We start from the raw sequence: 24,116 nt of genomic DNA, 5'->3' as shown, positions 1-24,116 counted from the left end.
TTCTGATCTGACTTTTTTGCCAATTGTGTTAAATCTGCTTTCCGTGGTTACAGACGCTCCAGGCAGTGAAAACAATTCATTTATTATTATTTATTAACAGTTTATCAATTTACTCTGTCAAAACCCTTCAATATTTTGAACATCTCTATAAAATCTTGCTTTGGACTTCTGTGCAGTGAGGAGAAATGATGCCTCTCCACTTCGATGAACAAAGAACAGTACAGCAGAAAAAACAGGCCCCTCAGCCCACCAAGTCTGTGCTGACACAAATGCCTCTCAAGTCTAATATTTTCTTGCCTCCATATGGTCCATAATCCCTTTACTCCCTGACTATTCATGAATCTATCCAGATGCCTCTTGAACGTTGTTATAGAATCTGCTTCCACCACCTCCTCCAGCAGCGCATACCAGGCATTCACCACCCTGTGTGTGAAAAACTTGCCCCTTACATCTCTACTAAACTTTCCTCATTTCACTTTCAATCTACACCCCTGAATAATTGACCCTTCAACCCTGGGAAAAAGACTCTGACTATCCACTCTATCCAATCCTGTCATAATCTTGTAGACCTTTATCAGGTCCCCCCTTATCCTCCGACACTTCAATGAAAACAATCCAAGTATGTTCAACCTTTCTTCATAGTCTGTATCCTCCAAACCAGGCAACATCTTGGTAGATCTCTTCTGCATTCTTTCTGATGCATCAACATCCTTCTAGTAGTGTGGCGACCAGAATTGTACACAATATTCCAAATGCAGCCTAACCAAAGTCTTATCCAGTCTTTTCCAATTCCTACACTCAATGCCCCAACCGATGAAGGCCAGCATGCCATAAGCCTTCTTGACCACCTTGTCCACCTGAATTGCCATCTTCAGGGAACTGTGAATTTGTACACCTAGATCCTTCTGTATGCTAATATTTCTAAGTACTCTATCATTTACTGTATACTTTCCTTCTGCAGTAGACCTTCCAAATCGCATCACCTCATGTTTGTCCAGGTTAAATTCCTTCTGCTTTCAGCCCAGGTCTCCAGCCGATTTATCCTGCTGTACCCTCTCGGCCTTTTGGCTAAGATCAAGTATCTCTTCTTATTGGTTTAATATCTGATACGTCCCTTATCTGGGGACCATTTTTAAATTGATTTTTGGAGCAGGGAGATGGAATAGGGGCTTGCTCCGTCCACTCTATGTATCGGCCTGGTATTGCAGTATCTCTGGGAACAGTGCACCACCCCCTTTCTGGGGACATTCTCAAACTTCAAAAACAACCCTCTGACAATCCTCCTCACTATCTGCTCCTCCTCCAATTTTTATATCACCTGCAAATTTACTAATCAGGCCACCTACATTTTCCTCCAAATCATTTATATATGTTACAAACACCAAAGGTCCCAACACTGATCCTTGTGGAACCCTGCTTGTAACCCCCACCCCCCCCCAGTCCAACGCCAGCATCTCCACATCATGAACCCCGGTTAGAAAAGTACCCTTCCAATGGTTACTGTCTGCCTTTTATGCCCAATAAAAAGTCTGACAACACCAGGTTTTAGTCCAACCTAAAACCTGGTGTTGTCAGACTTTTTACTGTGTTTACACCAGTCCAACGCCGGCATACCCACATCATGACTTTTATGCCCAAGCCAGTTTTGTATCCGCCTTACCAGCTCACCTCAGATCCCAGAAGACTTCACCGTCTGTATCAGCTTGCCATGAGGAACCTTATTGAAGGCTTTACTAAAGTCCATGTATACAACATCCACTGCCCTGCATTGGTCAAGTTTTATTGTCTCTTCCTCAAAGAACTCAATCAAGTTTGTGAGACTCGACCTCCCCTTCACAAAACCATGCTGCCTATCGCTAATTAGCCTATTCTCTTCCAGATGTGAGTACATCCAGTATCTAAGAATCTTCTCCAATAATTTTCCCATCACTGATGTAAGGCTCACAGGCCTGTAACTTCCAGGATTGTGTTTTCTATCCTTCTTAAACAGAGGAAAATTGTTATCTATTCTCCAATCCTCTTATTGCTTGCCTGTGGCTAAAGAGGATACAAAGATTTTGGCCAAGGCCTCAGCAATTTCTTCCCTTGCCTCTCTCAGTATTCTGGGATAGACCCTGTCCGGCCCTGGGGACTTGTCCACCTTAACGTTTTTCAAAACCTCCAATACTTCCTCCCTTTTTATCTCAACAGGTTCTAGAATATCAATATTCTCCTTTCTACACTCATCATCCACCACATCTTTGTCCTTTGTGAATACTGATGCAAAGTACTCATTAAGGATCTCACCCACCCATCTGGACCCACACAAATTCCCTCCACTATCCTTGAGTGGACCCACCCATTCCTTAGCTACCTCCTTGTATATGTATAAAAAGCTTTGGGATTCTCGTTAATCCTGCCTGTCTAGGACAGTTCATGACCCTTTTTAGACCTCCTATGTCCCTGTTTAAGCTCTTTCTTGCTTTCTTTGTATTTCTCAAGAGCCTTACCTGTTTTCAATTTCCATAAGTTTATTTACGCCTCCTTCTTCTTTATTACTAAGCTCACAATCTCTGTTGTCGTCCAGGGTTCCCGAACATTGCCATTTTTATCCTTCATTTTTACAGGGACATACTTGCCCTGAATTGTTAACAACTGACTCCCACATATTGGATGTGGATTTATCGTCAAATAACCGCCCCCAGTATACATTCCCTAGCTCCTGCCTAATACTGTAGTAGTTCGCCTTCCCCAGTTTAGTACTTTCACTCTAGGACTACATCTATCCTCTTCCACAAGTATCTTGAAACTTATAAAATTGTGATCACTGTTGACAGAATGGTCCCCCACAGAGACATCAATTACCTGTCCGGGCTTGTTTCCCAGAACCAGGTCTAAGATAGCCCCTTCCCAAGATGGACGATCTGCAAATTGTCTCAAGAAGCATTCTTGGGCACATTGACCAAACTCTGCCCTGTCCAAGCTCCTGGCACTAAAGAAATCCAGTCTATGTTGGGAAAGTTAAAATCGCCATCACAACAACCCCGTTGTTGTTACATCTTCCCATAATCTGCTGCCATGTCAGTTCCTCCACTTCACGCTGGCTGTTGGGACGTCCTTAAAACAACCCCAACAGAGTGATTGCACCGCTGCTGTTACTGAGTTCTATCCATAAGGCCTCATTGCACGATCCCACCAAGGTGTTCTCCCTCTGTGTAGCTCTGGCATTCTCCCTAATCAGTAAAGCAACACCCCCATCCCTTTTGTCACCCTCTCTATCTCGGCTGAAGCATCTAAATGCTGGAATGTTGAGCTGCCAGTCCTGCCCTTCTTTCATCCAAACCTCTGTAATTGCCACAACATCGTAATTCCATGCAGTAATCCAAGCTTTAAGTTCACCCACCTTACCTGTCATACTCCTTTCATTAAAGCAAACACACTTCAGACTATCTGCCCTGTCATGTTTTGTACACTCTCCCTACGTTATATTTCTCTTAGCCTCACTGGACCGATTTACTGAGTTCTCCACAGTTTCTGTACTCTCTGACTTACTGCTGTAGATCCCCCTGCCTTATCAGTTTAAATTCACCTGTAGTCCATTATTCCTGGCACCATCTTAGAAAGAAAGACTTGAATTTATGCAGTGTCACTTACAGCCTCAGGTCACTGCGTAACACCCTACAACCAGTGAAGTGCCGTCACTGTTGCCATCAAGTCATTCAGTACAGAAGAGGCCTCTGAGGAAAGGTCATCCAGACTCGAAACATTGGCCGGAATTTGACCGGCACTCCCGCCCTGATCCGGGGACGGGCGAGACTTGGAGAACGGCAGTCTCCTTTGGCCTCAGGCGGGATCGTATGAACATCGGGCGGACATGCTGGTAAAATTCTGTCCATTGGTTCCATTCTCTCGCCACAGATGCTGAGATTTTCCAGCATTTTCTGTATTCGTTTCAGATTCCGGTGTCTGCAAGTATTTTTGCTTTGAACCAAATCCCGTTTTCCTAATGCAGGAAACACAGCAGCCAGTGTGTGCACAGCAGGATCCCATAAATGGTGATGTGGGAATGGCCAGATCATCTGTTTCAGGGATTCAAATGAATTGTTGGCCTGACACCACCTCCACTCAAAGTCTTAGGATCCTTAATGGACAAGGAAAATAACAGCACAAGGAACAGGCTCTTCGGCCCTTACAGGCCTGCATCGACCACGCTGCCCATCTGAACTAAAGCCCCTGACCCTTACAGGGACCATATCCCTCTATTCCCATCCTATTCAAGTATTTGTGCAGACCTCTCTTAAAAGTCACCATTGTATCTGCTTCCACCATTTCCCCCTGGCAGCGAGTTCCAGGTACCCACCACCTTCTGTGTAAAACAATTCAGAAAAAAAAGTGAGCAACCAGAAATGTATGGGTTCATCATAGATAACTGACAATATCTTGTTAAAGGCAAGTTGCTTTTGCCAAACATAATAGTGTTTTGAATAATTTACTGATGAGACAGATAAAGAGAATGCTGTACATACTGCGTATATGGATTTTCAGAAGGCGTTCGATAAGTTGCCTTTTTGAATACACACTGTGTCCCTCCTGTTGATCAAGAATGTCAATATATTTATTCTGAGATTTTCAAACAACCACATCACTTCTCTGAGATTTCAGAACTGCTCCCCCTGCCTACCTGGGGGTTTTTCAAACACCAGCCTTTCCGTGAGCAGGAGAGCTCCTTAAATTCTAAAAGTGAAGTGCTGGGACTTCCCGATCACTCAATTTCAAGAATAAATTCTCAGTTAAATATCAATTTGAGAAAGAAGGTCTAGCATTTATATAGCACCTTTCATGACCACAAGATTCAAATTTAACCATTTACAGTGGTGAGAGGCATAGAAGTTTACAGCATGGAAACAGGCCCTTCAGCCCAACTTGTCCATGCCACCCTTTTTTTTAAACCCCCAAGTTAACCCCAATTGCCCGCATTTGGCCCATATCTCTCTATACCCATCTTACTCATGTAACTGTCTAAATGCTTTTTAAAAGACAACATTGTAAATGTTAAGACTTGAACCTGGAACTCCCAGCACGTTGATGTAGGTTTGTGGTTTCCCTGCTCAGTGACCTAAACCCCAAATGTTGCCTAGTTAATTAACTTATGTTGAAGTGTGGTGTTGACTATTGCAACGTTGGAAATTTTGTCTGCAGCAAGTTCCCAGAAACAGCAATGTGATAATGGCTGGGTAATCCAATTTAACAATGTTGGTTGGGGCACAAGTAATTGTTGCATTTCCTTAATGATATAAAAAGCACCATTCATTCATAAGGAATTGTGCAAACATGTTGTGGGTTCATTTGTTGAGATCAGGCACATGGGAACATTTATATAAGGAACATCTCTCTAAGGCAAAAAGCTCAGAGACACCACCAGCAGAGCTGTATGTGTGTGCTCTGCTGGAAAACAAAGGTGAAACAAAATCTAGATCACATGACACACTTGGAAGCTAAAGAAGTTTGGCATGTCCACTATGACTCTCACCAATTTTTACAATCTTTCTGTTTGTATCAGTTTGGTTTGGCTCCTGCACTGTCCAAGACTGCAAGAAACTACAAAGGATTGTGAACAAAGCCAAGTTCATCAATGCAAACCAGCCTCCCATCCACTGACTCTGTCTACACTTCCCGCTGCTTTGGAAAAGCAGCCAGCATAATCAAGAACCCCACGTACCCTGGACATTCTCTCTGCCATCTGCTTCCATCGGGAAAAATATATAAAAGTTTGAGATCACGTACCAACTGTCTCAAGAACGGCTTCCTCCCTGCTGCCATCAGACTGTTCAATGAACCTACCTCGTATTAAGTTGATCTTGCTCTACAGCCTAGCTATGACTGTAACACTACATTCTGCACCATCTCCTTCACCCCTATGTACTCTCCAAATGGAATGCTTTGTCTGCATAGTGCGTAAGAAACAATACTTTTCATTATATTCCAAAACATGTGACAATAATAAATCAAATCAAATGCTTTCTTTGGTGATGTCATACAGCGATCCCTTAAAAGTACATCACAACATAGCCCTTTGTTTTTAAAGACCCACCCTCAAAAGAGGTATAATCATTTATAGTATATAATTGCACAATGATTGAGCTGCTCAAATGGATCTGATTCATCCTTGGTTATGCCCCATGTGACAAAACTGTGCCTTTAAAAAGCGTATTTGTGTCATGTTTCTTGTGAGGGGACTGTCTTGTGCTTCCACTCTGATTATGGTGCCAATTGTCTCCAACTGTCAGCCCACCTGCTGAGCACGGAGAAGAGTAATTGTTCCTAATTATTGGAGTGTTTGGTTTAACCTGAGTTAAAGCAGTTCTGTTATTTTTAGGATTGTGTCCTGGGGTTTCAGAGTAGGGTATAATTGGTTTGATTGACAAGAGGGAGTCACGTGAATGGGTGGAGCTAGGCTTACAGACAGGCAGTTGTTGTTTGAATTTAGAAGGAGCAGCAGTTCCTTCTTCCTCTCTCTCTCTAGAAATTGAACCTCGGACCTACTAGAATATAGAATCCCTACAGTACAGAAGGAGGCCATTCAGGCTATCAAATCTGTACTGACCACAATCCCGCATAGGCCCTATTCTCATAACCCTCATTTACCCTGCTAATCTCCCTGACACTAAGGTTAATTTAGCATGGGAATCAAATAGTCCAAAGATGAATGGGTTATTTGATTTATTATTGTCACGTGCATTAACATACAATGAAAAGTGTTGTTTCTTGTGCGTTATCCAGCCAAAGTGTACCGTTCATAGAGAAGGAAACAAGAAAGTGAAGAATGTAGTGTTACAGTCATAGCTAGGGTGAAAGATCAACTTAATGCAACTCCATTCAAAAGTCTGAAAGCAGCAGGGAAGAAGCTGTTCTTGAGCTGACTGGTATGTGACTCAGACTTTTGTATCTTTTCCCAAAGGAAGAAGGTGGAAGAGAGAATGTCTGGAGTGCGAGTGCATGGAGTCCTTAATTATGCTGGCTGCTTTGCTGAGGCAGCGGGAAGTGTAGACAGAGTCAATGGACGGGAGGCTGGTTTGTGTGATGGATTGGACTACATTCACAACCTTTTGTAGTTCCTTGCAGTCTTGGGAGGAAACCCATGCAAACACAGTGAGAAAGAGCGAACTCCACACAGACAGTGACCCGTGGCCGGAATTGAACCCGAATCCCTGGCACTGTGAAGCAGCTGTGCTAACCACTGTGCCACCATGCCAGGATACAGATAGCTTTATCCAGAGGTCTGCAAAAGATGTTTTTTTCCCTCTCTCTCTTTCTGGAGTTCTGCTGTGTGAAGACAGGTCTTACTCTGGGGGCTGCTGTCTGAGAGTCAGAAGACAGGATTTCTCTGTATTTCTGTCCAAAGGTGTTCAGAGGCTTGAGTCCTAGTGACTCACATAAGCCTGTGTGCCTTTGCTAGCTGAATCTGAGGAGAAATTTATGTCTATGAGGAATATTGTTTAAATTGGAACTGATAGAGATAGGCTAGCAGTTAAGAATTATAGCTTGTCATATTTAAATATTTCAATTGGCAAAATAAGAAGTCTCACAACACCAGGTTAAAGTCCAACAGATTTATTTGTTAGCATGAACTTTTGGAGTGCAGGGATCTCCCCTACTGATGACTCTGGAGGGTCATCTTCCTCTGATTCAGCATGGTCTTGGTCTCCAGTAGCCCTCTGACTGTTGGTGCCCTGGGCTCTCCCTGCCTCCACCACCTGCTCCAGCGAATGTAATAAGTCCTCTGCTGTGCCAGTATCTACACTGGTGATTGGTACTAAGAGAGGGTATGCCGCAGGTGTATTCTATGAGGTTTCTTGCTCCAGTGCCAGTGGAAGGTCGTCGACCTCCTGGCTGCCTCTGGTGGATGGCTCCGCTGATGGATGAAGACAATTGGTCTGAGACATCACTCACATCACACAGAGTCAACTTCCAACACCGGCTGTCCAGTGCGATCGGCCTTAGTTACATGAAGTGTCTCAGCGACCGGCAAATCACTGAGGCCGTTCTGAGAGGTGAGATGCCCAGACATCATTTCCATGCTCATCCTGCCCGCTGGACTCTTACCTTCCTCCGAGATGCCAGCCTCACCTGGTGACCTTCCTCTGTGCCGGATTCGAGTTCCAGGCCTTCAGGCTCATGGCTGATGAGGATCAGCAGGTGGCATCTCACCACCAGTGGCTGCGCTCACCCAGTCATTGTGGTTATGTTTCTCCTGCATCTAAGTGCAGATGTCCATTGAGTGCTCAACCTTCCATTTCCATACCATGCTGCTCCTCAATTCAAGTCATTTCTGAGAAGCCAGATGCTGTTCCCACCCCTTTGGACAGCTGACCCTAGAATGGACCCAATGCTGCAGATTCTTCTCTCCAGCCTTGAGATGCATGGGCAGATGTGTGCTCTGAAACTCCCTGAACCCCACACACGTGATTGCAATGATGGACAGGCATCCTTCCTCTGTCCTCGACACTGGACTAATGTGCACCCAAAGTTCACCCCTGCTAAGCACAGAAGGTCAATGAACCTTTCCCAACACTGTGCCTAGGTGCATCGGACCAGGTCATGCCTTCTGACCTCAGCTGCCACCTCTGCCCAAGTGTTCTTGGTGAGATGGGATGGCTTCCTCCTTCTATCCTTAGGCAATGAAGATGTCCCACCTGGCTGTCACTGCCCCCAACTAAGCTTGCAGATAGTCGTCAGAGAAACGAGGGGCTTGCTGGCTCACTCCCATTTGGTCTTCCATCGGATGACAGTTTGCATGCTCTGCTTTCTGCAGTGGCTTCAATGCAACATCTTTAAACCTCAGGACAGGCCAACATTGAACATGCTGTCCGCCCCCACAAGCCCATTCACACAATGCAGCTGCAATTCACGCAGATAGAGGAGGCGATGGCCTAATGGTATTATCACTAGATTATTAATCCAGAGACTTAGTTTTGGGGACCCGGGTTCAAATCCCGCCACAGCAGATGGTGGAATTTGAATTCAATAAAAAATACTTGAATGAAGAATTTATTGATGACCATGAAACCATTGTCGATTGTCGGGAAAACCCACCTGGTTCACCAATGTTTCTTAGGGAAGGAAATCTGCCATTCTTACCCGATCTGGCCTGCATGTGACTCCAGAGCCTCAACAATGTGGTTGACTCTCAACTACCCTCAGGCAACAAAAGATGGGCAATAAATGCTGGCCCAGCCAGCAATGCCTAGGTCCCATGAATGAATAAAAAAGCCAGTGTAATATGGCAAGTTTAAATTGACCAAGGCCAGAGTTGGGAATTACAGCTACTCCCAGTTCCACCCGCAAAGCACGCACATTGTCTGTGAAATTCTGCCCATAAAATCAGTTTGGGTAGAACCAAGAAACAGCAAAGGGTAGAAAACATTGGTGAGAGTTAAAAAGTAAAGTTTACTTATTAGTCACGAGTAGGCTTGCACTCACATAGTAATGAAGTTACTGTGAAAATCCCCCAGTTGCCACACTCTGCCTCCTGTTCAGGTACACTGAAGGAGAATTTGGCATGGCCAATACACCCAACCTGCATAACTTTGGACTTTGGGAGGAAACCGGAGCACCCAGAGGAAACTCACACAGACATGGGGAGAACATACAGACTCCACACAGATAGTGACCCAAGCCAGGAATCGAACGCAGGTGCCTGGCGCTGTGAGGCAGCAGTGCTAACCACTGTGCCACCCCACATTCATTGGTCACCAAACAGAAGTGATAACGTAAATCACAGTATTAAACAGGAAATTAAAGGTGCATATAACAAGGAAAATATATTAATCATGGGGGGATTTCAACCTACACACAGACTGGATAAACCTAATTCGTATTAAAGTTGCGGAGGATAAGGTCTTAGAATCTATGCAAGATGGTTTTCTAGAGCAGTCCATTGAGGAACCAACTTGAGATCAGGTTATTTTAGATTTAGTGTTATACTAATTAAGAATTTTGTTGTAAAGGACCATTTAGTAAAGAGTGACCATAATATGACAGAATGTTACATTGTTTGAAAGTGATATCGATCAGAAACTAGGATCATAAATCTAAACAAAGAAAACTATGAAGTTATGAGGGGTAAATTAGCTGTAGTAGTTTGGAAATTATGTTAAAGTTACGAAGGCAGACAGGCAATGGCTAACATTTAAAGAGCTAATACATAGTTCACCACAAATATATCTTCCTTTAATGTACAAAAATCTACTGTGGCTAATAGCAGAAATCAAGGATGGCATTAGATCAAAGGAAAAGACATGAAAAGTTACCAAAAAAATGGTAAGTCTGAGGATTGGGAGTATGTTAGAATTCTGCAGAGGAGGACCAAAAAAGAGAGAAAATAGGATATCAGAGTTAATTAATGAGAAACATGAAAACGGACTATAAACACCTCTGTAGTACTGTGAAAAGGGAAAGCTTAGCAAAAACAAAACAAATGTAGATTCATTACAAGCGTAGTCAGAAGAATTTATAACCTGGAATACTTCGTGTCTGTCTTCAGGGAGAAAAATATCTTTAAAAGCTCCTCAAAATAATGGAGAATCAAGGGACTAGTGTAAACAAGGAACTGCAAGATATTCACATTAGTAAAAAGAATACTAGAGAAACTAATGGGACTTAAAGTAGATAACTCCCTTGGACCTGATTATCTACATCTCAGTTGAGAGATACTACCAACATAATCCTTCCTCATTAACCTAATCCCTCCATATCTTATTCCCTCAATATTTCCACCCCGCATTATTTCCCTCCCACATTACCAGATTCCCTCAATATCACCCCACTTATTATCTCTCTCCCCCTCAATATTTCCCCATTGTTAGCACCCTCCCTCATTATTCCCCCTTTTTAATTACTCCCTCATTATTCCCACCCTTTTTTAACTCTTCCCTCATTATCTCCCTCCCTCATTATTCCCATCCCTTAATATTTCCCTCACTCATTCTCTTTCTCACTCTCTCATTATACCTCAATATTAGCCTTTCTCATTAAACCCCTCTCTTATTCCCTTTCTCCCTCTCTCAATATTCCTCTCTCTCAATATTTCCCCTCCTCATTAGCCTCATCCCTCAATATTTCCCTTCCTCAATATGTCCCTCCTTCATTAGCCTCATCCCCAATATCTCCCTTCCTTAATACTTCCCTCCCTCATTATCTCCCTCCCTCAATATTTCCCCACTCAATACTTCCTTCTCTCATTATCTCCCTCCCGCATAATCTCCCTCCCTATCTCCCTCATTATCCCCATTCTTCAATATTTCCCTCCCTCATTATCCCAATCCCTCAAATATTTCCCTCCCTCAATATGGCCCTATCTCATTATTTCCCGCCCTCAATATGTCCCTCCTTCACCCTCTCCCTCCCTCGCCCCCTCTCTCCCTCCCAGTTCACTCGATCCATTCGCTCGGGTGTGATTGCTCTGTCTGAATCGATCTCTCCGGCTCTGTTGCGGTTGTCTTTTTGCGGCCCCGCTGTTGAGTTTAGCGGATGGCGGAGCGGATCCGGGCAGAGAGCGCGAGCGGAGCCCCGGCCCAGAGCGCGGCTTCCCGCCGGGAGCTGCTCCCCACTGGCGCCAAAAACACTGAGAGAGCGGCAGGTGCGACTGAGGGACCGGGAGGGAGACAGAGAGAGAGAGAGAGAGACAGGGGGTAACATCACCCTGTGTCCCCCTGGGGTGGGGGGTGACATTACCATGTGTCCCCCTAAGTTGGGGGGGCGACATTACCGTGACACAGAGAGAGAGAGACAGGGGGTAACATCTCCATGTGTCTCCCTGAGGAGACGGTGGGGAGGTAACGTTACCATGGTCCCCCTGTGGGGGTAACATTACCATGGTCCCCACAGAGAGAGAGAGACGGGGGTAACATCACCATGTGTCTCCCTGAGAGAGAGAGGTAAGCAGGGGATAACATCACCCTGTGAGCCCCTAACAGGGAGAGAGAGAGTGGGGGTAACATCGTCCTGTGACCCTCTGGCAGACATAGAGACATGGGGTAATATCACCCTGTGACCGTTCCCCCTCCCCACCCCGGCTCAGAGAGAGCAATGGGGGGGGGGTAACATTACCCTATGTCCCCCTTGACAGAGAGAGAGACATGGGGTAACATCACCCCATTTGTCCCTCTGACAGAGAGAGATGGGGGGGGGGAAATAACATCACCCTCTGTCCCCCTGAGAGAGAGAGCGAGAGACAGAGGGATAACATCACCCTCTGTCCCCCCTGACAGAGAGTGACAGAGGGTAACATCACTCTGTGATTCCTGACAGAGAGTGATGGGGGGGTAACATTACCCTGTGTCCCCCTAACAGAGTGAGTGAGTGATGGGGGTAATATTACTCTCTGCCCCCTGACAGAGAGAGTGATGGGGGTAACATCATTCTGTGACCCCCTGACAGACAGACAGAGACATGGGGTAATATCACTCTGTGTCCCCTGACAGGACGGGGTAACATCACGTTGTGTGTCTCCTCCGCCCCCCCCCCCCCCCCCCCCACACAGATTGATTGTGGGTACAGAGGATGGTGGGATGTATTTCTATCTGTGAATTATTCCAACTCTGACTCAATATAAGTATTTAGAGAGGCAGAGTTGCTGGTATCTTGGAGATATTCAGGGTCATTTAAACTTCTACAGAGGGATAAAAAAAGAAAGCTTTATATTTATATCGCAGTTTTCACATCCTCAGGATATCCCAAAGCATGTTACCTGTTTGAGGTGTAGTGAGTGTTGTGGGAATAGCAGCTGTGAGTTTGCACACAGCAAGCCCCCACACACAACACTGACCTGATCATCTCCTCTCTCGCTGACAGCTGTCAGAAACTGAACCAGACGGTTTGCTACCTTGCTGTCATAATCTTTCCTGAGATTAGCTCCTTGCTGCATATCCTCTACATTACCACAGCCACTTATTTCCAGCTTGGTAACACGGTCTGATTCTACCCCTGCCTTAGCTCTATAGCTGCTAAAACCACGTCTCTGTGATCTCTCAATATGGCTATTCCGTGGATCCCTGACCAGCCACTCATCTTCCATGAACTTAAACCCATTCAAAACATTGCTGTCTGTGATTACTTGCTCCAAGTCTTATCATGTTTAATGGTGTAGCAGGCTCAAAGGGCCGAGTGATCTCCTGTTATTTTCTATCTTTCTCTGTATATTCACCCACCATCAGCTTTGTGTTCGCTGCATTGATTCCTGGCTAAATTTTAAAATCCTCATCTTTGCTTTCAAATCCCTTCTGTAACCTCCCTCAGGCCCTCTTAGTTATACTTCTCCAAATCTGCTTCTTACACATTCCCTAAGTTCAGTTGTCCCATCATTGGTGCCTTCAGCTGCCTGGGCCATAAACCCTGTTGTTCCCTCCACAAACATTTCTGTCTCTCCACCTCTCTCTCTCTTCCTATCTGTCTCTCCACATCTCTCTGTTCCAATTAGTCTCTCATTCTCTCTTTTCCAGTCTGTCTCTGTCTCTCTCTCTCTTCCTATCTGTCTCTCCACCCCCTCTCTCTCTTTCTTCCTAGCTGTCTTTCCACTTTTCTGTCTTCCTGTCAGTCTCTCAACCTTTGTCTTCCAATCTGTCTCTTTTTCTCCCCCTTTCGCTCTTTCCATCGTTCTCTCTCCCTCTCTCTTCCTATCTGTCTCTCTACCTCTCTTTCTTTCTATCTGCCTCTCTACCTCTCTTTCTTTCTCTTCCTATGTCTCTCTGTCTCTTTCTCGCTCTTCCGTTGTCTCTACCACTCTCTCTTTCTCTTCCTTTCTGTCTCTCGACTTCTCTCTTTGCCTCTCTCTCATCCTTTCTGTCTCCCGCACTCTTTTCCTTTTTCTCTCTCTACCTCTCTGCCTTATTTAAATTTACACATTTAAATTTACCACTTTCACCAAGTGCTTTGTTCATCTGCCCTGATATAACAAAGAACAAAAACAGCCTGGGAAACAGGCCCAACGAGCCCGTGCTGCTATATCACTTAGTTTGGTTTGATGTCATGATTTTGGTAATGTTTTCCATTTACCAGTAGCTTTTCGTGACCATGTGCCTTGTCTAGGCACTTTATAGCAAATAAAACGCTTTTGAAGCATTGTAATGTAGAGCTGCTATGCAGATACAAGTTGTTGATGTAATGTGTAACTTTGAGGGATAAATGTTGGCCAAGACAGTGGGGAGAATTTACCTGCTCAATTTTAATACTTGAGAAGCCATGCAGGTTCTGTTTGGTTTAATGTCTCATTGATTTGACTTGATTTATGATTATCACATGTATTAATATACAGTGAAAAGGATTATTTCTTGCACTGTACAGACAAAGCATACCATTCATAGAGTACACAGGGGAAAAGGAAAGAATATCGTGTTATAGTCACAGCTAGGGTGTAGAGAAAGATCTGCTTAATATAAGTAATAGTCAAAAGTCTGATGGCAGCAGGGAAGAAGCTGTTCTTGAGTTGGTTGGTGCGTAACCCTTTGTATCTTTTTCCCCAACAGAAGAGAGAATGTCCCGGGTGCATGGGGTCCTTAATTATGCTGGCTGCTTTTCCGAGGTAGTGAGAAGTATAGGTGGAGTAAATGGATGGGAGACTGGTTTGCATAATGGACTGGGAAATGTTCACGACCCCTTTGTAGTTTCTTGTGGTCTTGGGCAGAGCAGGAGCCATACCAAGCTGTGATACAACCAGAAAGAGTGCTTTTTATAGTGCCTCTGGAAAAGTTGGTGAGAGAAAATTGGAAATGGTGTCTCCAACAAGGGGGGGGGCGCACAGTTTCACAACAAGGGGGAAGCTACTTAGGACCGAGATGAGGAGAATTTTTCTTTTACTCACAGCGTTGTGAATCTTTGGAATTCTCTATCCCAGAGGGCTTTGGAAGCTCAGTCATTGAGAATGTTTAAAGCAGAGATTGACAGAGTCCTGAATACTAATGGCATAAAGGAGTATGGGAATGGTGTAAAAAAAAATGCGTTGAAGTGGATAATCAGCTATGATTGTGTCAAATGGCAGAGAGGTTTGATGGGCTGAATGGCCTACTCCTATTCCTGTGTCCCTAAAGTTTAGCACTCACCTTTGCATTACAAAATGGAATTTGCATTTGGTCAGTGTTCTATTGCATTGTAAAGTTCCCAGAGTGCGTAATGGAATTTGGGTGGCATGGTGGCACATTGGTTAGTACCTCTACCTTGCAACGTCCAGTCCTTGGCTTGGGCCGCTATCTGTGTGGAGTTTACACATTCACCCCGTGTCTGCGTGCGTTTCCTCTGGGTGCTCCAGTTTCCTCCCAGAGATGTGCGGGTTAGGTTGATTGACCATGCTAAATTGACCCTAGTTTTGGGGGTGAGTTAGCAGGGTAAATATGTGGAGTAATGGGGATAGAGTGGGATTATTGTTGGTACGTACTCGATGGGCTGAATGGCCTCCTGCATTGGAGGGATTCTGTGATTTTGGATAGCGATCAGAAGTGTGCACAGTGTTGTTTCAGATCAATTCTATCCCTGTGGTAATGAGCTGCAGTTCATGGGTTGCTGTTTTTTATGCATTTATTAACCTTTTGTTGCAACTTCCTCCCTCCACAATGAATGGTCAGTTAGGCTCAGTTATTGACACGAGTCAGAAAGCTGTCCATTCTTCCTCCTATATGTCCACATCTCAAATGCATACAGGTGGTCAATAGTCTTTATCATAAGCTAGTCACTGAAAAACTGTTGCCTCAGGTTGGGGAGCCTAAACCCTTGGAAGGTCGGGACGGGGGGGATGGGGAGGAGGGACAGTCTCAGGGTAAGGGGGCTGATCATTTACGCAGGTGAATAGGCTTTAAAAAAACAGCCATGATTGAATGGTGGAGCAGACTCGATGGGCCAATGGGCCAAGTGGCCTAATTTTGCTCCTATGACTTATGGACTGAGATGAAGAGAAGTTCCTCCACTCAAAGGGTTATGAATCTTTGGAATTCTCTACTGCAGAGGGTTGTGGATGCTCCATCGTTGAATACGTTTAAGACTGAGATAGATTTTTGCTCTCTCGGGGAATTAAGGGACATGTGGGGGCGGTGGTAAAAGGGCGTTGAAGCCTAACATCAGACATGATCGTGCTGAGTGGCCTACTCCTGTGTCCTCGTTATGTTCTTGTGCCTGTTCAGATGGGTAGAAAAGATCATGTGACATGGTGAGGAGGTAGTGATGTAATGGCATTGTCACTGGACCAGTAATCCAGAGACCCAGGTTCAAACCCCCAACCCTCCCCATGACAGGCGATGGAATTTAAATTCAGTTTTAGGGTGGCTCAGTTGTTAGCACTGCTGCCTCACAGTGCCAGGGACCCGGGTTTGATTCCAGCCTCGGGTGACTGTGTAGAGTTTGCATTTTCTCCCCGTGTCTGCGTGGGTTTCTTCCGGGTGCTCTGATTTTCTCCCGCATTCCAAGGATGTTTGGGTTAGGTGGATTGGCCGTGCTAAATTATCCCTTGCTATCAGGGGGATTAGTAGGGTAAATACGTAGTGTTATGTGGATAGGGCTTGGGTGGGATTGTCAGTGCAGGCTCAATGGGCCGAATGGCCTTCTTCCGCACTGTAGGGTTCTATGATTTGTGGAAGAAAATTGCAGGGGCATTCTCTCAGTTTTCTCACTCATGGAATCCGTACAGCGCAGAAGAAGGCCATTTGGCCCATCAAGCCTGCACTGAGAATAATCAACCCACGCCCTATCCCCATAACATCATAATATTTACCCTGACACTGATCCCCCTGAAACTAAGGAACAATTTAACATGGTCAATTCACATAACCTGAACACCTTTGGTGTGTGGGAGGAAACTGGAACATCTGGAGGAAACCCATGCAGACACAGGGAGAACGTGCAGATTCCACACAGACAGTCATTGTGGAATATTGCTGCTTGAAAATTGAATGTCTTGCATCCCTACATAACGCTCAGAGTTTCATTGGCTGTGAAGTCCTTTGGGGGAAGTTTTGAATGTGTATCCCCGCTGTGATTATAGAGTTGAGAAAGAGATGTTTTAAAAAGGGTAGTTTTCACTCCCAGATACAGTGGCAGCTTCAGGGAGACTGAGGTACTCTCAGTGGTGATGCCTCTCTGAACGGCCTTGTAACAGAGTATCTGTTACAATCCCTCTTTCTCTCTACCTGGGTAATCCACTGAGGCACATATAAAATAAAATGCTGCACTTCCTTTAACTTTCAAGAAAAGAAATAAAAAAGTTTGTAAAACAAATGATTTTAAAGGAACACTGTTTTATTTATAATACTTTGGATTGGACTTTCTGCAGAATCTTGGTGTCTCTTGACAGCTAAGGTGTTAAGTTGATGTGTTGTGATAAACAATGGCAGGATTTGCATTGGTGAATGTGCACACTGAGACGGGGATAAAAATCGGATGGTTGAAAGTCTGTTGTGTGCATGAGGTGCAAAAACTATACTCTGTGAAGGAAGTGAGAGTTGTGTGTACTCAGGCTATGCACACAGCAGTCAACTTGTAGCGGTTGCTTTTAATTCAAATTATCTGATATTCCAAAGCTCTCTTCAGTTTTTTGCTGTGCAGCTTGCATTTCTTAAACCAGAATTAATTATCCAATCGTTTGAGATATGTTTTCAGGGCAATTATAGAGCAGACTGCAGACTTTCCCTATGGCATGGTTAGGTTACAAGTCTTGTCCTGCTTGATAATCTGAGGCCTATTTGTATTATGCTTTCTTACTGCACCAAGAGGGGGGATGAGACAGCCTCAACAACTGTCCCCCTCCACCCCTTAGCCTCACCTTCACACTCCCCCATCCCTGGCCTTATTAGCCCCCCTCCCCTTCCTTCATCCAGGCAGTGCATTCCAGCTTCCCACAACCCTTTTGAGTGAAAAACTCTTTTCTCAAATCCCCTCTGAATCTCCTGCCTCTTTCTCTAAAACTCTGCCCCCTCCTGATTGACCCCTCAACCCAGGAGAACAGCTGCTTCCTGTTCACCCTGTCCACATCCCTCATGATCTTGTATGCCTCAGTCATGTCACAGCATCTCCAGCAGTGTAGCACTCCTTCAGTATACTGCTGTGAGCGTCTCTGAACGGGACTTGAACCCGCAACTTTCTGAGTCAGAGGCGAGAGTGCTACCCACTGAGCCACAGCCGACACCTAGGTGAAGCACTGTGGGAGATTTCTGGGGGGAATGGCATGTGGCAGAATTGTGTGTGTATCAGTCACACTGATACATGGCTTGCTCACGTGGAGTGGAGCTTGCTGAGCACAGAGTGTTGATAGAAAGTGAGAGAAGATGAGGCTGGGTAACCTGTTGGCGGGGATACTGCCGTTTACCTTGTGATCAGAATGCTCCATGACCTGCAGCGATGCACCTCGGGCCACAGATCCACATCACCATGTGTACACTTGGATAATCTTTCAGTAAAGTATCACCAATTAGCAGGTTAGACACATTGGGGCAGAGGGGCTCTTCCAATAGAATTACAGGCCAGGAGCAGGGGAGAAGGCTATGCTATATTACAAGGCTGATCCATAAAGATGGCTTAAAAATACTCAGAAGGGCCTCAGAAGTCTGAGAACACGTACCAACCGACTCAAGAACAGTTTCTTTCTTGCTGCCATCAGACTCTTCAATGGATCTACCTGATATTAAGTTGATCTTTTTCTACACCGCAGCTATGACTGTAACATTCTGCACTCTCTCCTCTATGTACGGCATGCTTTTTCTGGAAAGCGCGCAAGAAACAACACTTTTCACTGTGTACCAATTAATAAATAAAATCAATAAATAAAATCAAATCAAATCTTGTCTCTCAGTCAGTAGTAGCGGAAGATCTGAATGTGTTCACAGGAGAGTCGACAGAGATGTCCCCATGATGTGTGCTAAATAAGGGGACTCACTAAATGCTGATGGCATCAGTCAGTGGGTTTGCTGTGGGAGTGTTGCAGATCATGGGTTAACTGAGCAAGACAGCTTTCATTATCATACAGCAAAGCTGTTCACGAAACATTTTGGAGCTGATTCACGAGGGCTGATGAGGGAAGGTTGATTAAACATGGCTGTAACTATCTGTTTTTCCCCCCGATCCCTCTTCGGGATTAGGTCCTCGCCGTCGAGTGGCGAATCAGATTCCAGAAGAAATCCTAAATGACAGAGAGCTACAAGAGGCTGGCCGCGTGCTGCCCAGTAACTACAACTTTGAGATCCCCAAGACTATCTGGAAAATAAAGCAAGCAGAAGCTAAGAGAGGTATGGGTATTTCCCCCCCCCTCACTATTAAGCACAGGATTTGTGTGGAGGTGTGCTCCTGTATAAGACAGAGGTAGATAGGTTCTTGATTGGTAAGCAGGTCACAGGTTACAGGGAAAAGGCATTGGAATGGGGTTGAGAGACATATTAGCCATGATTGAATGGGCTGAATGGCCTAATTCTGCTCCTATATCTTATGGCCTTAACTATGAGAAAAATCACATCGATGTTAAATTGGATTCCTGGCCTCCAGAGCGGGATTAGGAGCCCCAGACTTTCCGACCTTACACTCAATTGGGAGAATCCTGTGACAGAAGTCTGGTTTGGGTTCCCCTCTGTCTGATCTTCCCCATCAGATGTTCAGCAAGGCTGGCAGGTAGGTGAACAGTTGGCTTTTAGACGAAGCAGCTCTGGAACTGGGGTCAGTAAGGGGTCACACCACCAAGAGGAGAAGATTAGTGAGAAAGGTGACTAAATGGTGGGGTTCTGCAGGAAAGCCTGTTGCTGCTGCTCCATATTGCACTACCTCAGTGGTAGATTGGAAATGTGAGCTGTGGAGTCAGTGGTCTCAGTCGCCATGCTAATGGCAGAGATAGAATTGCAGACCTGTATATGGTGGTCTTTACTTCTTGTTCAAATAGAGCCATGGTGCCTTAATATTGGGAAATAGCACATCAGGAGATATTCAACCATCTCTTTTGATGGCCAGTGCAGATATGGTGGGCCAAAAGGCCTCTTTTTGCACTATAAAACTCTCACATTGCTGAATCCTGCAATGTCAGCATCCTGGGAATTACAAATGACTGGAAACTGAACTGCTCCAGCCATATAAATGTTGTAGTTACAAGAACATGTTGGGAATTCTGCAGGGAGTAACTCACCTCCTGACACCCCAAAACCTATCCACCATCTACAAGGTGCAAACCAGGAGTGTGATGGAATACTCCCCACTTGCCTGGATGAGTGCAGCTCCAACAGTGAGAAGCGTGACACGTCCAGGATCTGATTGGCACCCCATTCATCAAATTAAATATTCATTCCCTCCATTAGTGGCACGTAGTGGCAGCAGTTTGTATCATTCACAAGGGGCAATTGAGTGCCTTGCCAAACCGCTTGAACAGCACCTTCCAAACCTGTGACTTACACTTAGATGGACAAGGGAGGCAGAAGCATGGAATAATTTGCAAGTTCTCCTCCAAGCCACTCACTATCCTGACTTGGAACTATTTAAGTTTAAGTTTATTTATTAGTGTCACAAGTAGGCTTACATTAACACTGCAATGAAATTACTGCGAAAATCCCTTAGTCACCACGCTCCAGCACTTGTTCGGGTACACTGAGGGAGAATTTAGCATGGCCAAAGCACCTAGCCAGCACATCTTTCAGACTGTGAGAGGAAACCCACGCAGACACAGGGAGAACATGCAGATTCTGCACCAACAGTGACCCTAGCCTGGAATCAAACCTGGAGCCCCTGGCACTGTGAAGCAGCAGTGCTAACCACTGTGCTGCCAGCTGTTCCTTCACTGTCGCTGGGTCAAAATCCTGGAACTCCCTCCCTAACAGCACTCCAGATGTACCTACATCACATGGACTGCAACAGTTCAAGAAGGTAGCTCACCACCACCTTCTCGAGCACAATTTGGGATGGGCAGTAAATGCTGTCCTAGCCAGCGACACCAGCATCCTATGGACAATACTGTGGAGAGGATGTTTCCTCTTGTGGAAGAACCTAGCGCTAGGAGTTATTGGTTAAAAATAAGGGGTCATTTAAGACATGAGTTTTTTTTCTCTGAGGATCATGAGTCTTTGGAACTCTCTTCCTCTAAAGCAGTGGAAGCAGAGACTTTGAATATTTTTGAGGCAGATAGATTCTTGATTGATGAGGGGGTGAAAGGTTATGGAGGGTAGACAGGACTGTGGGGATAAGGTTACAATCAGATCAGCCATGAGCTTATTGAATGGCGGAACAGGCTCGAGGGGCCAAGTGGCCTACTCCTCTGAATTCATATCTTAGAATGTATGTTAGTACATATGAACAACTACAATATTTAATCAACTTGCATTTATGTAGGACCAAATTACTGCGGATGCTGGAAATCTAGTAAAAGGGGAAATCCTGAAAAAGCTCAGCAGGTCTGCCAGCGCCTGTCTTAGAGATATATAGCATGGAAACAGGCCCTTTGGCGCAACTCGTCAATGTCAACCAGGTTTTCTAAAGTAAACTTGACCCATTTGCCTGCATTTGACCCATATCCCTCTAAACCTTTCCCATCCATGTACCTGTCGAAATACCTTTTGAATGTAAAAGAATCATGAGGTGGGATTCTACAGTCTTGCTCGAGTGAGGTTGGAAAATCCTGCCTGAGGTCAGTGGACCTTTGCGTAGTCCTATCCCGCCCACTATGACTCCCATGGTGGTGGGACAGGAAAATTCATTGAGTCGAATCATAGATCTTGAAACTAAGCTATGAAGAAGAGTCGTGCGGTTTTGAAATGTTCGTGCTATTTGTCCACATTTCACTCTCCACATCTTGCTGAGTTTTCCCAGCATTTTCTGTCTTTACTGCCTTTGATGGCAATAAAGTACCTTTGATGGCTTCAGGCCAGTCCTGAGTATCTGCAGCCTACTTTTGAAGTTCTCTCGCTGTTGTGATGTGAGGAAGCTCAGCAGCCAATGTGGTGAGAGCGAGATTCCGCAAACAGCAATGCAATAAGCAGCAAGACACTTTGTTTGGTGAAGTGGAGTGAGGGATGAAAGTCGACCAGACACTCCTGCTTTCCTTTGAACGGTGATGTGGTACATCCCACCAAGAGAGCAGGTTAGGTGTTATTTGAAAGATGGCACCTCTGACAGTGCTACAAGAATGTTGCCAGGGTTAGAAAAGTGTAGCTACGAGGAGAGATTAGATAGGTTGGGGTTATTTTCCTTAGAACAAAGAAGGCTGAGGGGTCACTTGATAGAGGTGTACAAAATTATGAGGTGAAGAGGTAGAGGGGGCAGGATAAAATTGTTTCCCTTGGCAGAGAATTCTAGAACATGGGATTAAGATTCAAGATATAGTGACACAGTGGTTAGCACTGCTGCCTCACAGCACCAGGGACCTGGGTTCAATTCCTGGCTTGGGTCACTGTCTGCGTGGAGTTTGCACCTTCTCACCATGTCTGCAGAGGTTTCCTCCGGGAGCTCTGGTTTCCTCCCACAGACTGAAAGATGTGCTGGTTGAGTGCATTGCCCCGAACAGGTGCCAGAATGTGGCGACTAGGGAAATTTCACAGTAACTTCATTGCAGTGTTAATGTAAGCCTTACTTGTGACTAATAAATAAACTTTACTTTAAGATAGGTGACAGTAGGTGTAGAGGGGACTTACGCAGAGTGTGGTGGGTGTCTGGAATTCACTGCCTGAATTGGTGGTGGAGGCAGAGACCCCAAACTCTTTTAAAAAAAGACCTGGATCTGCACCTTAAATACTGTAAGCTACAGGGCTATGGACTGGGTGCAGGAGGATGGGATCAGAAAGGGCACCATGGGCTGACATGGATAAGGTGGGGCTGAGTGGCCTCCTTCTGTGCTGTCACTTTTCCATGATTTCTAATTACCTTTGGAAAGGTACTGGGGTGTTAATTGAACACATTAATCCCTGGGACTTATGGCACGCAGCTTTGTGACTCATAGGTAAGAGCTCTATCCATTAAATCATAGCTTAACTGTAATGCTTTTCCCAACACCAGTCCAAAGTGTTCCTATAATGGAATGGAGCATTCCATGATCCACTCAAGCAATGGACCTTCATACAACTGCAAGGGAAATTCATGGACAAAACTGGGTGCACTCCCATTCCAGCAATACGGATTTGAAGACTATTTCTCTTTGAACTATTTGAAGTTATGTAAGGATGGGACAGGGTAGGCAGCAACAATTCCAGTCCTTGCGGGCTCACGAACGAGGGATCACTGATTCTAGGTTAAATGCAAGGGATATAGAACAGAGTGAAGAAGAAATTTCCTCACAAGGATAGTTGAGGAGATCTCCTTCAGGATCAGTGATTGAGGTAGAGGCTATGTCAGTGTTCAGAGATTAAATTGGATAGTAGAATGAAGGAAAAGAATTGATGGTAGATGCGACCAGGCTGGGTAAATGTAATTAGATTGATTCCTGGGATGAGAACGTTGACCTTCGAGGAGAAATTGAGTGGAATGGGCTTATGTTCTCTGCTATTACGAAGAACGAAAGGCGATCATGGTGAATCATATAAAACTCTTAATAGCTGAGAGGCCATTTGCCCCTGGTTGAAGTGTCAAGAACACGTAGCTACAGACTCAGAGAAAAGGATCGGCCATTTTATGACTGAGATGGGGAGAAATTTCTTCACTCAAAGGATTGTGATTCTTTGGAATTCAGTTCCCCAAAGGACTGTGGAGGCTTAGTCATTGAGAATATTCAAGAAGGAGATTGACACATTTTCGGACATGAAGGGAATCACAGGATATGGGGATTAAGTGAGGATATGGGGATTAAGTGAGGAAATGGGAGCTAAGCTTGAAGATTGAAAGGTGAAGCAGGCTTAGGTCCTACTTGTGTTTTTCAAGTTTTTAATGTTCAAATCATTCTGTGTGAAGAAAGGACTTTTTTACTAGTTGGCCCTCATTTGGTCATCATCCTTTAACTTGGGGGTTTCCACCTGTGTTCTCCTCCTTCTCCTGTTGTGTCGTCGAACTGTTTGATTGCTTAGAGGATAGTTGTTGACATGGACTGAGTGGCTCTTGAGAGGGCTGACAAAGCCTTAGTTTAATGGTTGATCTGAAAGATGGAACGGCTGACAGCGCAGTACTCCCCCAGTACTGCAGCGGGAGTGTAAACCTGGATTTTTGTGCTC

The 24,116-nt window shown here is 45.0% G+C and overlaps 1 protein-coding gene and 1 non-coding gene across 2 annotated transcripts in view; both read left to right on the top strand.

The window, feature by feature from the left end:
* The first annotated feature begins 1,048 nt into the window (after positions 1-1,048).
* LOC145357647 (U2 spliceosomal RNA) lies at positions 1,049-1,233 on the top strand. The gene has a single exon (XR_013889340.1). It is a non-coding gene; the product is annotated as a U2 spliceosomal RNA (small nuclear RNA).
* A 10,229-nt stretch (positions 1,234-11,462) lies between these two features.
* Positions 11,463-24,116, top strand: part of dph1 (diphthamide biosynthesis 1) — a 592,086-nt gene continuing 579,432 nt past the window's right edge. Inside the window, exons 1-2 of the mRNA XM_080210803.1 lie at positions 11,463-11,617; positions 19,092-19,238. Of these exons, the coding sequence (XP_080066929.1) occupies positions 11,509-11,617; positions 19,092-19,238 (256 nt within the window). The 5' untranslated portion in view covers positions 11,463-11,508. The remainder of the gene's footprint in view (positions 11,618-19,091; positions 19,239-24,116) is intronic.

The sequence above is a fragment of the Carcharhinus amblyrhynchos genome, chromosome 23 (assembly GCF_965287045.1).
Source record: "Carcharhinus amblyrhynchos chromosome 23, sCarAmb.v2.hapA, whole genome shotgun sequence".
Classification (NCBI taxonomy): Eukaryota; Metazoa; Chordata; class Chondrichthyes; order Carcharhiniformes; family Carcharhinidae; genus Carcharhinus; species Carcharhinus amblyrhynchos.
This window is presented reverse-complemented; position numbering and strand designations above follow the sequence as displayed.